General features: G+C 42.6%; 1 protein-coding gene across 2 annotated transcripts in view; it reads right to left on the bottom strand.

The window, feature by feature from the left end:
• The window catches only part of BAZ1B (bromodomain adjacent to zinc finger domain 1B), an 82,282-nt gene that overhangs the window by 49,305 nt on the left and 20,572 nt on the right, over positions 1-12,405 (bottom strand). For both annotated transcript variants that reach the window (XM_009453307.5, XM_003318675.6), the window contains exons 4-5: positions 8,704-8,905; positions 3,000-3,121 (exon numbers count right to left, since the gene is read on the bottom strand). In XM_009453307.5, coding sequence (XP_009451582.1) covers positions 3,000-3,121; positions 8,704-8,905 — 324 coding nt within the window. The remainder of the gene's footprint in view (positions 1-2,999; positions 3,122-8,703; positions 8,906-12,405) is intronic.

Genomic DNA, 12,405 nt, shown 5'->3' with positions numbered 1-12,405 from the left:
TATCTGAGAGAGAGAAAACGGAGAATAATTTTCAGAGACAGAATGTCAATTTAAAAATATCCTTAGGCAGTATGTCAATATGTATCAAAGTTTTCTAAAAATATATATACCCTTTCAGCAATTCCTCTCGTTAAGAATTTATCTTAGGAAGTAAATGGACAAAGTTGTCATCAAATGCTTGTAATAGCAAAAAAGTGAGGAACGGGTTGAGAGTTATTACCTAAAGGTACACCAATAAGGGATTTGTTAAATGAAACTATGTACATATAATGGACACTGCAGTCCTATGAAAAAACTTTCTCAATCCAGAAAAATTCATCAGAATCATCTAGGGTACTATTAAAATGCAGATGTTTGGGCCTCACCACACACTTAATGAATCTTATGACTCTCTGGCAGTAGAGGTTAGGAATCAACATATCTAATCACCTCCCCTGGTGACTATCACACACATTAAAATCTGAGAACACTGTTTTGGAAGAAAATTTAATGACATTACAGATGTTTAGCACACAATAAATGAAAAAATTAAGTTATAAAATAATATAAACAGAATAGTTCTACTTTTAAAAGTCACTTAATAGCAGGAAACAGAGAAGGAAGGAATACAAAAAAATTTTTTTTAAAAAGTCACTTAGGAGCTACCTACCATTCACTAAATCTATATTTACCAATTATCTCTGAGCATGACATCAGATACTATCTCTTTCTTATTTGCATTTTCTTTCTTCCTGTAACCAATACTTACTATTTGTGAACAAAATACTTATACTCATCAATAAGAATACAAGTGATACTTAGGGAAGTGGTTAAAACTAAGCATTTTTTTTTTTTTTTTGAGATGGAGTTTCACTCTTGTTGCCCAGGCTGGAGTGCAATGGCGCAATCTCTGCTCACTGCAACCTCCGCCTCCCTGGTTCAAGCTATTCTCCTGCCTCAGCCTCCCTAGTAGCTGGGATTACAGGCATGTGCCACCACGCCCGGCTAATTTTGTATTTTTAGTAGAGATGGGGTTTCTCCATGTTGGTCAGGCTGGTCTCGAACTCCCGAGCTCACATGATCCGCCTGCCTCGGCCTCCCAAAGTGCTGGGATTACAGGCATGAGCCACCGGCCTAAAACTAGGCATGTCTTAATCAGCTACCTTGCTGAATGAGAAGAAACTCTGTGAAAAATTGTATTTAACAATATCCAATATTCAAATATAAAAAAATCCTGGCCAGGTGCAGTGGCTCATGCCTGTAATCCCAGTACTTTGGGAAGCCGAGGCAGGCGGATCACAAGGTCAGGAGTTCAAGACCAGCCTGGCCAACATAGTGAAATCCCGTATCTACTAAAAATACAAAACTTAGCCGGGCACGGTGGCGGGCACCTGTAATCCCAGCTACTTGTGAGGCTGAGGCAGGAGAATCGCTTGAATCCGAGAGGCAGAGGCTGCAGTGAGCCGAGACCGTGCCATTGTACTCCCGCCTAAGCGACAGAACAAGACTCCGTCTCAAAAAAGACAAAAAAACAAAACAACCACCTAGGCCGGGCGTGGTGGATCACGCTTGTAATCCCAGCACTTTGGGAGGCCAAGGGGTGGTAGACCACCTGAGGTCAGGAGTTCGAGATCAGCCTGACCAATGTGGTGAAACTCTGTCTCTACAAAAAACACAAAATTAGTCAGGCATGGTGATGCATGTCTGTAATCCTAGCTACTTGGGAGGCTGAGGCTGGAGAATCACTTGAACCCAGGAGGCAGAGGATGCAGTGAGCCGAGATTGCGCCATTGCACTCCAGCCTGGGCAACAAGAGCAAAACTCCATCTCAAAAAAAGAAAAGAAAAGAAAAAAAAAATCCTAACAACCCAGCCAAGGCTTCTGATCACGAACCATAACACCAACAGTCAGAATGGAATCGGACTTGTCAGCATTCTGAGGCAGGAACAAAACAATGTAAATAAAGAAGCAAAAGATTTGGGTTACAATCCTTCCCATTTTCATTTACTGAATCAAGAATTTTGACAGTTATTAAACTTCTCAGGTCTTAGCTGTTTCTTCTGTAAAATGGTTATACCTGAAGACAAATGTGCATTGCCTTCCACACCCAGTCTCCTAATCCACCTAAGATTCTGCACATACAGGTGGTGTAGGAATACCTGAAAAGTAACATTCCATATTTCTTAGAATCTTAGTTCCAATCAGCAAAACGCTTTTTTTTTTTTTTTGAGACGGAGTCTCGCTCTCTGTTGCCCAGGCTGGAGTGCAGGGGCGCAATCTCAACTCACTGCAACCTTCGCCTCCCAGGTTCAAGCGAGTCTCCTGCCTCAGCCTCCTGAGTAGCTGGGATTATAGACGCGCGCCACCACACCTGGCTAATTTTTTTTTGTTTTGTTTTTTGAGAAGGCATCTTGCTCTATCGCCCAGGCTGGAGTGCAGTGGCGTGATCTCCACTCACTGCAAGCTCTGCCTCCCAGGTTCATGCCATTCTCCTGCCTCAGCCTCCTGAGTAGCTGGGACTACATGTGCCCGCCACCACGCCTGGCTAATTTTTTGTATTTTTAGTAGAGATGTGGTTTCACCATGTTAGCCGGGATGGTCTCGATCTCCTGACCTCATGATCCGCCCACCTCGGCCTCCCAAAGTACTGGGATTACAGGCGTGAGCCACCGGGCCCGGCCTGACTGCTCTACTTTTAACTGGGAAGAGTGATTTCCTTGGAAAGTCCATAACTGCTGGGAACAGATTCTTAATTTTCAAACTGAATTTCAAGCTCAAATGTAAATTACTTACACTCTAGTAATTCCTATAAAAAAAGAGGAAAAGCATGGTATCTTCTAGGAAAGAAAATATAATTTACATTAACTTGAAGTCATTAATTACTGTAACTACAAAACCACTCAGAATCTGCTGTACATTCATTTACATTTTTCTTCAGCACATTTTCTCCAACAAAAGCAACCCTATGATATTTTCTTAAAGAACATCTATCACATGTAAAAAGTAACGTGTCAACTAACCTTATCTTCATTTTGTAGTTTCACATCATATTTGTGAGGCAGAAATTTTGGAGGAGCCCATTTCCTTTCTCCTTTTTTTAATGAAGTAGGAAGTTTTCGTGGCGATCTACGTGCTCTGTCATCTAGTCAAACCATAGAAAATTAGTGAAAAACGTAATTATTTTAATCCTTTTCATTCATTCATTAACAAGTCTTAACTGAACGTCTGCTCTTCACTAGGCACTGGGTGATGCAGTACAAAAATGAATCATAATGTCCTTAACTTTAAGGAGCTAAAGTCTATGAGGAGAGTCAGCAAGTAAATAACTACAATGTACTATAAATAACTACAATGTAGTAAACAGTGTAATAGAAGTTGGTAAAGAAAAACACTATGAGAGGCCGGGCGTGGTGGCTCACGCCTGTAATCCCAGCACTTTGGGAGGCTGAGGCGGGCGGATCACCTGAGGTCGGGAGTTCGAGACCAGCCTGACCAACATGGAGAAACTCCATCTCTACTAAAAATACAAAATTAGCCGGGCTTGGTGGTGCATCCCTATAATCCCAGCTACTCGGGAGGCTGAGGTAGGAGAATCACTTGAACCCGGGACGCAGAGGTTGCAGTGAGCAAAGATCACGCCATTGCACTACAGCCTGGGCAACAGAGCAAGACTCCGTCTCAAAAAAAAAAAAAAAAGAAAAGAAAAGAAAAGAAAAATACTATGAGAATACAGAGAAGGAATACCTAACTTAGTCTGGAAGGTAGGTAGAAAGATGAGTAAGAATATGACTTGGGCCAGGTGTGGTAGTTCACGCCTGTAATCCCAGCACTTTGGGAGGCCAAGGCAGGCAGATCCCCTGAGTCCAGGAGTTCGAGACCAGCCTGGGCAACATGATGAAACCCTGTCTCTATAAAAAATACAAAAAATTAGCCAGGTGTGGTGGCACATGCCTGTAGTCACAGCAACTTGGGCAGCTAGGGTAGGATGGCTTGAGCCTGGGAGGTCAGGGCTGCAGTGAGCCCTGATCTTGCGACTGCACTCCACGCTAAGAGACAGAGTGAAACCCTGTCTCAAAAAAAAAAAAAAAAAAAAAAAAAAAAGAGAGAGAGAGAATACGATATGACCTGTTCAGAGATTGCAAGCAATGAGGTGTGGTTAAATATGATGTATACTAGAGTGAAAAAAATTCAAAAAGGTAAGCCAGGGCCATATTAGAAAGGGCCTTGTATACCATTTAAAGAGATTAGAATTTGTCTTGCTAGCACTAGAGAACCAATGACAGACTGTGGCTGTAACTAACTACGGTGCATTTTGGAAAGATCAATATAAAACGGGGCCCATCACAGTGGCTCGTGCCTGTAATCCCAGCACTTTGAGGAGCCAAGGCAGAAGGATCGCTTGAGCTCAAGAATTCGAGACCAGCCTGGCCAGCATGGTGAAACCCTGTCTCTACAAAAAATAGAAAAAATTAGCTGGGCATGGTGGCACGTGCCTGTAATCCCAGCTACTCGGGAGGCTGAGGCAGAAGAATTGCTTGAACCCGGGAGGTGGAGGTTGCAGTGAGCCGAGATCATGCCACTGCACTCCAGCCTGGGCAACAGAGCGAGACTCTGTCTCAAAAAAAAAAAAAAAAGACGACGAATATAAAATGGAAAGTTGATACTGAAGATAAGGAAATTGGAAGATACAATGCTAAACATCTGAATTAGACTGGGCACACAGGCTCACACAGGTAATCCCAGAACTCTGGGAGGCTGAGGTGGGGAGACTGCTTGAGCCCAGGAGTTTAAATCAAGCCTTAGCCACATGGTAAGACCCTGTCTCTAAACAAAAAAAAAAAAAATTAGGTGTTGTGATGCACACGTGTGGTCCCAGCTACTCAGGAGGCTGAGGCAGGAGGATCACTTGAGCCTGGGAGGTTGAGGCTGCAATGAGCACTCCAGCCTAGACAACAGAGCAAGACCCTGTCTCAAAAATAAACAAACATCTGAACTAATGTAACTGTAATACAGAAGGAAAGAGAGTCAAAGTTCTTCCAGTTCGTGACCAACTAGACGTGAGAATGTTAAAGGTATTTTAACTTTTCTGCCTTAGACACTAGGTGGATGGACGGTGAGCCAAGTAAAAGAATGAGAGAACAATTCTTGTTTACCTGCCTTGGGATACAAGAAGAGTGAAGTCAATTCAGCTTTACACATGTTGAATCTAAATTGCATAAAGGAGGGGCCAGGCGTGGTGACTCACGCCTGTAATTCCAGCACTTTGGGAGGCCAAGGTGGGCAGATCACCTGAGGTCCAGAGTTCGAGACCAGCCTGGCCAGCACGGTGAAACCCCGTCTCTACTAAAAATACAAAATTAGCTGGTCGTGGTAGCGTGCTCCCATAGTCCCAGTTACTGGGGAGGCTGAAGCAGGAGAACCGCTTGAACCCATGAGGCGAAGGTTGCAGTGAGCCAAGATCGTGCCACTGCACTCCAGCCTGGGTGACAGAGCGAGACTCCGTCTCAAAAATAAATAAATAAATAAATAAATTGCATATAGGACAGGCAAGTAAAGATCAAGTCTACAGTTAAAAGTCTGACCCAGGCTTGGAAATCACCAGGCTACAAACAGTTAAGAATTCAAACTGTGCCATGAATAGCATATAACATTACACTATGCAAACTGAAAAACAGAAGGCAAAGAATAGAATCCTATGGAAAAAGTCAAAGGAATGGCAGGGAAGGAAGGAAGTAAAGAAACGGAATAGCTGGAGCACTAGGAGACAGTGGTATCAAGCTAAGAGATATGAGTGACCAACAGTATTAAATGTAACAGACACAGCACTATTCACAATAGCAAAGACACAGAATCAACCTAAATGCCAACAATGGACACAAGAAAGAAAATGTGGTACACATACACCATGGAATACTATGCAGCCATAAAAAAGAATGAGATCATGTCCTTTGCAGCGACATGAATGAAGCTGGAGGCTATTATTCTTGCAAACTAACACAGGAACAGAAAACCAAATACTGCATGTTCTCACTTGTAAGTGGGAGCTAAATGATGAGAACACATGGACACATAGAGGGGAACAACACACACTCAGGCCTTTTAAAGAAAAACAACTAATGGGTACTAGGCTTAACACTTGGGTGATGAAATAATTAATCTATGCAACCAAGCCCTATGACATAAGTTTACCTATGCAACAACCCTGCACTTCTACCCTTGAACTTAAACGTTAAAAAATAAATAAATATTAATAAATATAACAGAAAAGTCAAACACAGCCCAAGAAGAAATCTCTGCTTTTGACAATTAAGAGGACACTTGTAAACTTAATAGGAACTATTTCAGGAATATAGAGGCAGAAGTAAGACCACAATAAAACTGATGTTCGGAAAGCAGAGAGAATATTCCTAACCAAAACACTTCTCAACCTCAAGGAATCGCAAGTAATGCCCTTATTACAAAACTTCAGTATCAAAAAGAAGAGGGAAACTGGAAAATACAGATGTTAGCATTCACAATACAGGAGAAAACAAAACTGAAGTATCAACAACTTGGGATGGACCAACTACAATGACACTCTCAGAAGTTTGCTTCGAACTACATTAAGAAAGTACCTCAAAAACCATCTGCACAGATCCAAAACATCTAGACACACAAAATAGAATGGGAGACAGACAACATCACATTCTAATGCAAAGTTTGTACCAGTTAAACAGTGAGCTAACATTTGATCCTCTAATACTCATGCGGAGGGAGACCAATACACACCAAACACTTGGTGCACCTACATTTTTGGAGACAACAATAATCAAGTCCAGTCAAATTCTTTATTAATGAAGGCCTCAGAGGCTGAACGGTCTTCCCAGTGAGCCAAATCTCAATTCTTCAAATTTAAAAACATTATTGTTAGAGTCTCCAGGTCCCTAGGACATCATAGTTTCAGGATTTTACCTGCTCCCGTGTGAGAGGGACTTAGATTACAGATTATGGAGAGAAAAAAGTGCAACTGACCCTTGAACAGCATGGGGGTTAGGGCTCTGACCTCTCCTCCTCTCGCAGTCAAAAACCTGTGTATACAGCCAGGCACAGTGCGTCATGCCTGTAATTCAGCATGAGGCCGAGGCCGCAAGGAGGTCCAGGCTGCACTAAGCTGTCATCACAACACTCCACTCCAGCCTCGGGGCAACAGAGTAAGACCCTGTTTCAAAAAAAAGAGGTCAAGGCAGGAGGATCGCTTGAACTCACGAGTACAAGACCAGCCTGAACAACATCGTGAGAACTGACCTCTACAAAAAAAAAAAAAAAACCTACAAAAATTAGCTGGGTGTGGTGGTGCATGCCTACGGTCCCAGCTACTTGGGAAGCTGAGGTGGGAGGATCGCTTCAGCCAGGAATGTCGAGGCTGCAGTGAGCCATGATCGTGCCACTGCACTCCAGCCTGGGTGACAGAGCAAGACCATATCTATGAAAAGCCAAAAAAGGACACTAGGACAATTAGCACTTTACTAGAGAGATGAACTAGCATCACATAAAATTACTGAGGTCACTTCAACAGCAACAGGAGGTCATTAGGAAATGATTACAGTAGTATAGTATGTACTACAGTTCATTTTATTGTTATTATTTAATACTGAATCTTCATATTTTTCTTGACTGAGAATGGTGCCATGTATGGTCTGTGTAAGTTTTGATAAATTTTAACTTTTTATAATAGATTTCTGTATATATTTTATGGTAGCAAATGATAAAACAGACTAGTATCTACATGTATTTTATGCATTTATGACATACCTAACTCTTTGTTCTTTTTTTACAATATTTCTAGGTTACTCAGTTCGTCTCTGAGTTTCTTCAAACTGTCACAAGCCTCCAAAGAATTTTCCAATACATTCATTGAAAAAATATTGAGAGATGGGTAAGTGCCATAAAAAAAAGAAAAAGAAAAATTCCATTCATACGTGGACCTGTACAGTTCAAACCTATGTTGTTCAAGGGTGAGCTGTACCTAAAACCATCACATTGGCTTATAATGTGAAGATCAGGGTTAGAATTTGCTCTTCCTACCTTGATCACCCTCTAATACATAAATACACATTTCCACTTCAAGACGAAAGGAAAGCAGACTTTCCTTGCCATCTTGAGTAGCTAGCAATGTGCACACAGCTTTTGTGTTTTGTTTTGTTTTTTTTTGAGATGCAGTTTTGCTTTTGTGGCCCTGCTCTTGTGGCACAGGCTAGAGTGCAATGGTGCGATCTCAGTTCACTGCAAACTCCACTTCCTGGGTTCAAGCAATTCTCCTGCCTCAGCTTCCCGAGTAGCTGGGATTATAGGCATCCACCACCACAACCCACTAATTTTGGTATTTTTAGTAGAGACAGGGTTTCACCATGTTGACCAGGCTGGTCTCGAACTCTTGACCTCAGATGATCCACCCTCCTCAGCCTCCCAAAGTGCTGGGATTACAGGCATGAGCCACGGCACCCAGCCCTGCATAGAGCTTTCTAAGCAACTAGAGGAAACGACTTCTCAATGGTCTTAATTATTTAGGGATATTCAAGTGTTTCATGTTGTGGACATTTTAGTTGTTCTATGAATCACAAATGAACAAAATCATGTCTACATAAAAAATCACACATTTAGTTGCTAGAGAACCCTAAAAGATGTGTTCATAATAAAATAAACAGGATCTCATAAAACACTAAGGAAAGCTAATATCAAACATACTAATACTCTCTCTCCTTCCTTCATCCTCTTTCACAACTGTCTCCTTCTTCTGATGGTCCTGAGCAATCTGACTGGAGTTCTCTTTGTCACTTGATGGAGAATCACAGGCACCATCAGATTTCTTCTCAGTGGCCTCTTCATCCACTTTCTCCAAAGGATGAATCTTCACAATCTTCACCTTGAGCATTTTCTCCTTCCCAACCTATAGAGGAGGTAGTAGAGAAAATCAGAGATAATAAACGCCCAGAAAACTGAAGATGTTTAGAATATGTCATCCAATATACATGCCTCCTCAACTAACAAAAAGTGATTGAAACAGTAAAGTATCCAAGTACAATGAACTGTTTTCAACTTTTTTTCTCAGACTTCTAGGTTGAAATATGACAGCCTAAAAAAATGAAATAAATGATCACAATCTAGGTTCATGATTCATGTAAAATGCCAATATACAAGGCCAAAGGGCAATCACTGTACCAGCCTAAAATATGTGAATACAGTTCAAGAATTTACATTTTTGTATGTATTTACTTATTATTATTATTTTTTTTTTGAGACACAGTCTCTCTCTGTCACCCAGGCTGAAGTGCAGTGGCATGATCTCGGCTCACTGCAACCTCCACTTCCTGGGTTCAAGCCATTCTAACCTGCCTCAGCCTCCGGAGTAGCTGGGACTATAGGCACGCACCATCGTGCCAGGCTAATTTTTGTATTTTTAGTAGAGACCAGGTTTCACCATGTTGGCCAGGCTGATCTCAAACTCCTGACCTCAACTGATCTGCTTGTCTCAGCCTCCCAAAGGGCTGGGATTACAGGCGTGAGCCACGGTGCCTGGCCTACATTTAAAAAAAAAGAAATCAACTGTATATGGATATCCAAATGTTCCAGAACCATTTGTTGAAATAACACCTTTCTCTACTTAATTACCTTTCCACCTCTATCAAAAATCAATTGTGTAGGGCCAGGATTACAGGCATGAGCCACCATGCCTGGCCAGACCCAGGAATTTGAGGCTAGCCTGGGCAATATAGGGAGACCCCATCTTTACAATATAAAATAAAATTAGCCAAGCGTGATGGCGTATTCCCATAGTCTTTACGGAGGAGGCTGAGGCAGGAAGATCACTTGAGCCCAGGTTTTTGAGGCTGCAGTAAGCTATGACAGTGCCACCACACTCCTGCCTGGGTGACAGGGTGAGACCCTATCTTGGGGCATTAGAGGGGTGCGAACCACTGCTATGTCCTCTTGACAAACTGACTCATTTTTTTCATTATAAAATGACTTGCTACTTCTTTATCCCTGGTTATATTCTTTAATCTGAAATCTATCCTCTGATACTTACATAGCCCCTTCAGATTTCTTTTGACTTATGTTAACATGGCATGTATTTTTCCATTCTTTCACTTTTATTCTATGTGTTTCTCTCTTATACACAGCAATACCATTTGGTCTTGCTTTTTCTGCCCAAAGTGAGTATTTCTACTGTTCTGTTATTGTTTTAAAGAAATGAGACTTTTGTTATGTTGCCGAGCCTGGCCTTGAACTTCTGGGCTCAAGCAATTCTCTCGCCTCAGCCTCCTAAGGAGCTGGGACTACAGGCACACACCACACCTGGTCAATGTCTACCCTTTAACTGAAATGTTTAGACTACTTATGTTTAATATAATTATAGATATATTTAAGGTTTATTTGCTTTTCTATTCAGCCTCAACAAAACTAAAAACTGCTCTTCAAAAAATACTGTTAAGAAAACAAAAACACTGGCCAGGCATGGTGGCTCATGGCTGTAGTCCCAGCACTTTGGGAGGCCAAGGTGGGTGGACTGCTTGAGCCCAGGAGTTCAAGACCAGCCTGGGTAACATGGTGAAACCTCATCTCTACAAAAAACAAAAAAAAATTTGCCAGGCGAGGATGTGGTGCATGCCAGTGATTCCAGCTACTAGGGAGGCTGAGGTAAGAGGATCACTTGAGCCTGGGACGTTGAAGATGAAGTGAGTTATGATTGTGCACCGCACTCAAGCTTGGGCAACACAGCGAGACCTTATCTCGCAAAATAAAAATAAAAATAAAAAAACTCTACAAAGCTTTTCCAATGCTCATTAAGAGTTCAAACCAAGCCGGGCACAGTAGCTCATGCCTGTAATCCCAGCACTTTGGGAGGCTGAAGTGGGTGGGTCACCTGAAGTCAGGAGTTTGAGACCAGCCTGTCCAACATGGTGAAACTTCGTCTCTACTAAAAATACAAAAAGTAGCTGGGCATGGTGGCGGGCACCTGTAATCCCAGCTATTCAGGCAGCTGAGGCAGGAGAATCAGTTGAACCCGGGAGGTGGAAGTTGCAGTGAGCCGAGATCGCGCCATTGCACTCCAGCCTGGGCAACAAGCAAAACTCTGTTTATAAAAAAAAAAAAAACAGAGTTCAAACCATTTTTGCAAAGCAACCCTTATGATAAATCCAAAACCAAAAACAACAGAGTTCAAGGCCGGGCGCAGTGGCTCACACCTGTAATCCCAGCGCTTTGGGAGGCCCAGGCAGGCGGATCACCTGAGGTCGGGAGTTCGACACCAGCCTGACCAACATGGAGAAGCCCCATCTCTACTAAAAATACAAAATTAGCTGGGTGTGGTGGCGCATGCCTGTAATCCCAGCTGCTCGGGAGGCTGAGACAGGAGAATCGCTTGAACCTGGGATGCGGAGGTTGCGGTGAGCCAAGATCGCGCCATTGCACTCCAGCCTGGGTAACAAGAATGAAACTCTTCCTCAAAACAAAACAAAACAAACAAAAACAAAAACAACAGATTTCAAACCATGACCTAACCTTTGACGACCTGTACAAGATCTAGCCCTTGGCTACCTGATACTACCATTCCCACCATCCTCCCTCCTTCTGTAGTCTAACCACACTGATTTTTCTCTGTTCTTCCAGTACAATGGTTTTCCCAGTACAGTACAGGGGTAATTCTGTCATACCTCTTTTCCTTTCTTTCCCCAAGACATATGGCAATGTCTGATTTTCACAACTGAGAGGGTGCTATTGGCATCTAGTTGATAGAGGCCAGGTATGCTGCTAAATACCCTACAATGCACAGGACAGCACCTACTACAATCATCTGTCCTGAAGTTTGTAATGCCAACGTTGAGAAACCCCGTTCCTGACCATCAAGTTCCCTTTTGTCTAAAGGCCTTCACACACCCTGTTCTCTCTCCCTGAAATACTCAATGCCCCCTTCTCCCATGGATATATCCTACTCACCCTATAGGCTTCACCTTAAATGTTGCCTCCTCAGAGGAGCTTTACTGGATCAACACCAATTCTGGTTCTAAGCTAGATTCCTCTGATTATAAACTTTAATAAATACTCTGTGCTTTTCTTTCATAGTTCTTATCAAGATTTTTTTTTTTTTTTTTTTTGGAGACGGAATCTCACTCTGTCACCTAGGCTGGAGTGCAGTGGTGCGATCTTGGCTCACTACAACCTCCACCGCCTGGGTTCAAGCAATTCTCCTGCCTCAGCCTTCCAAGTAGCTGGGACTACAGACACGCGCCACCATGCCTGGCTAATTTTTGTATTTTTAGTAGAGACGGGGTTTCACTATGTTGGCCAGGCTGGTCTTGAACTCCTGACCTCGTGATCTGCCTGCCTCGGCCTCCCAAAGTGCTGGGATTACAGGTGTGAGCCACCGCACCTGGCCTCATCACCAATGCT

Source organism: Pan troglodytes, chromosome 6 (genome assembly GCF_028858775.2).
Source record: "Pan troglodytes isolate AG18354 chromosome 6, NHGRI_mPanTro3-v2.0_pri, whole genome shotgun sequence".
Lineage (NCBI taxonomy): Eukaryota > Metazoa > Chordata > Mammalia > Primates > Hominidae > Pan > Pan troglodytes.
The sequence above is the reverse complement of the archived record's forward strand: the minus strand, read 5'-3'. Positions and strand labels throughout refer to the sequence as shown.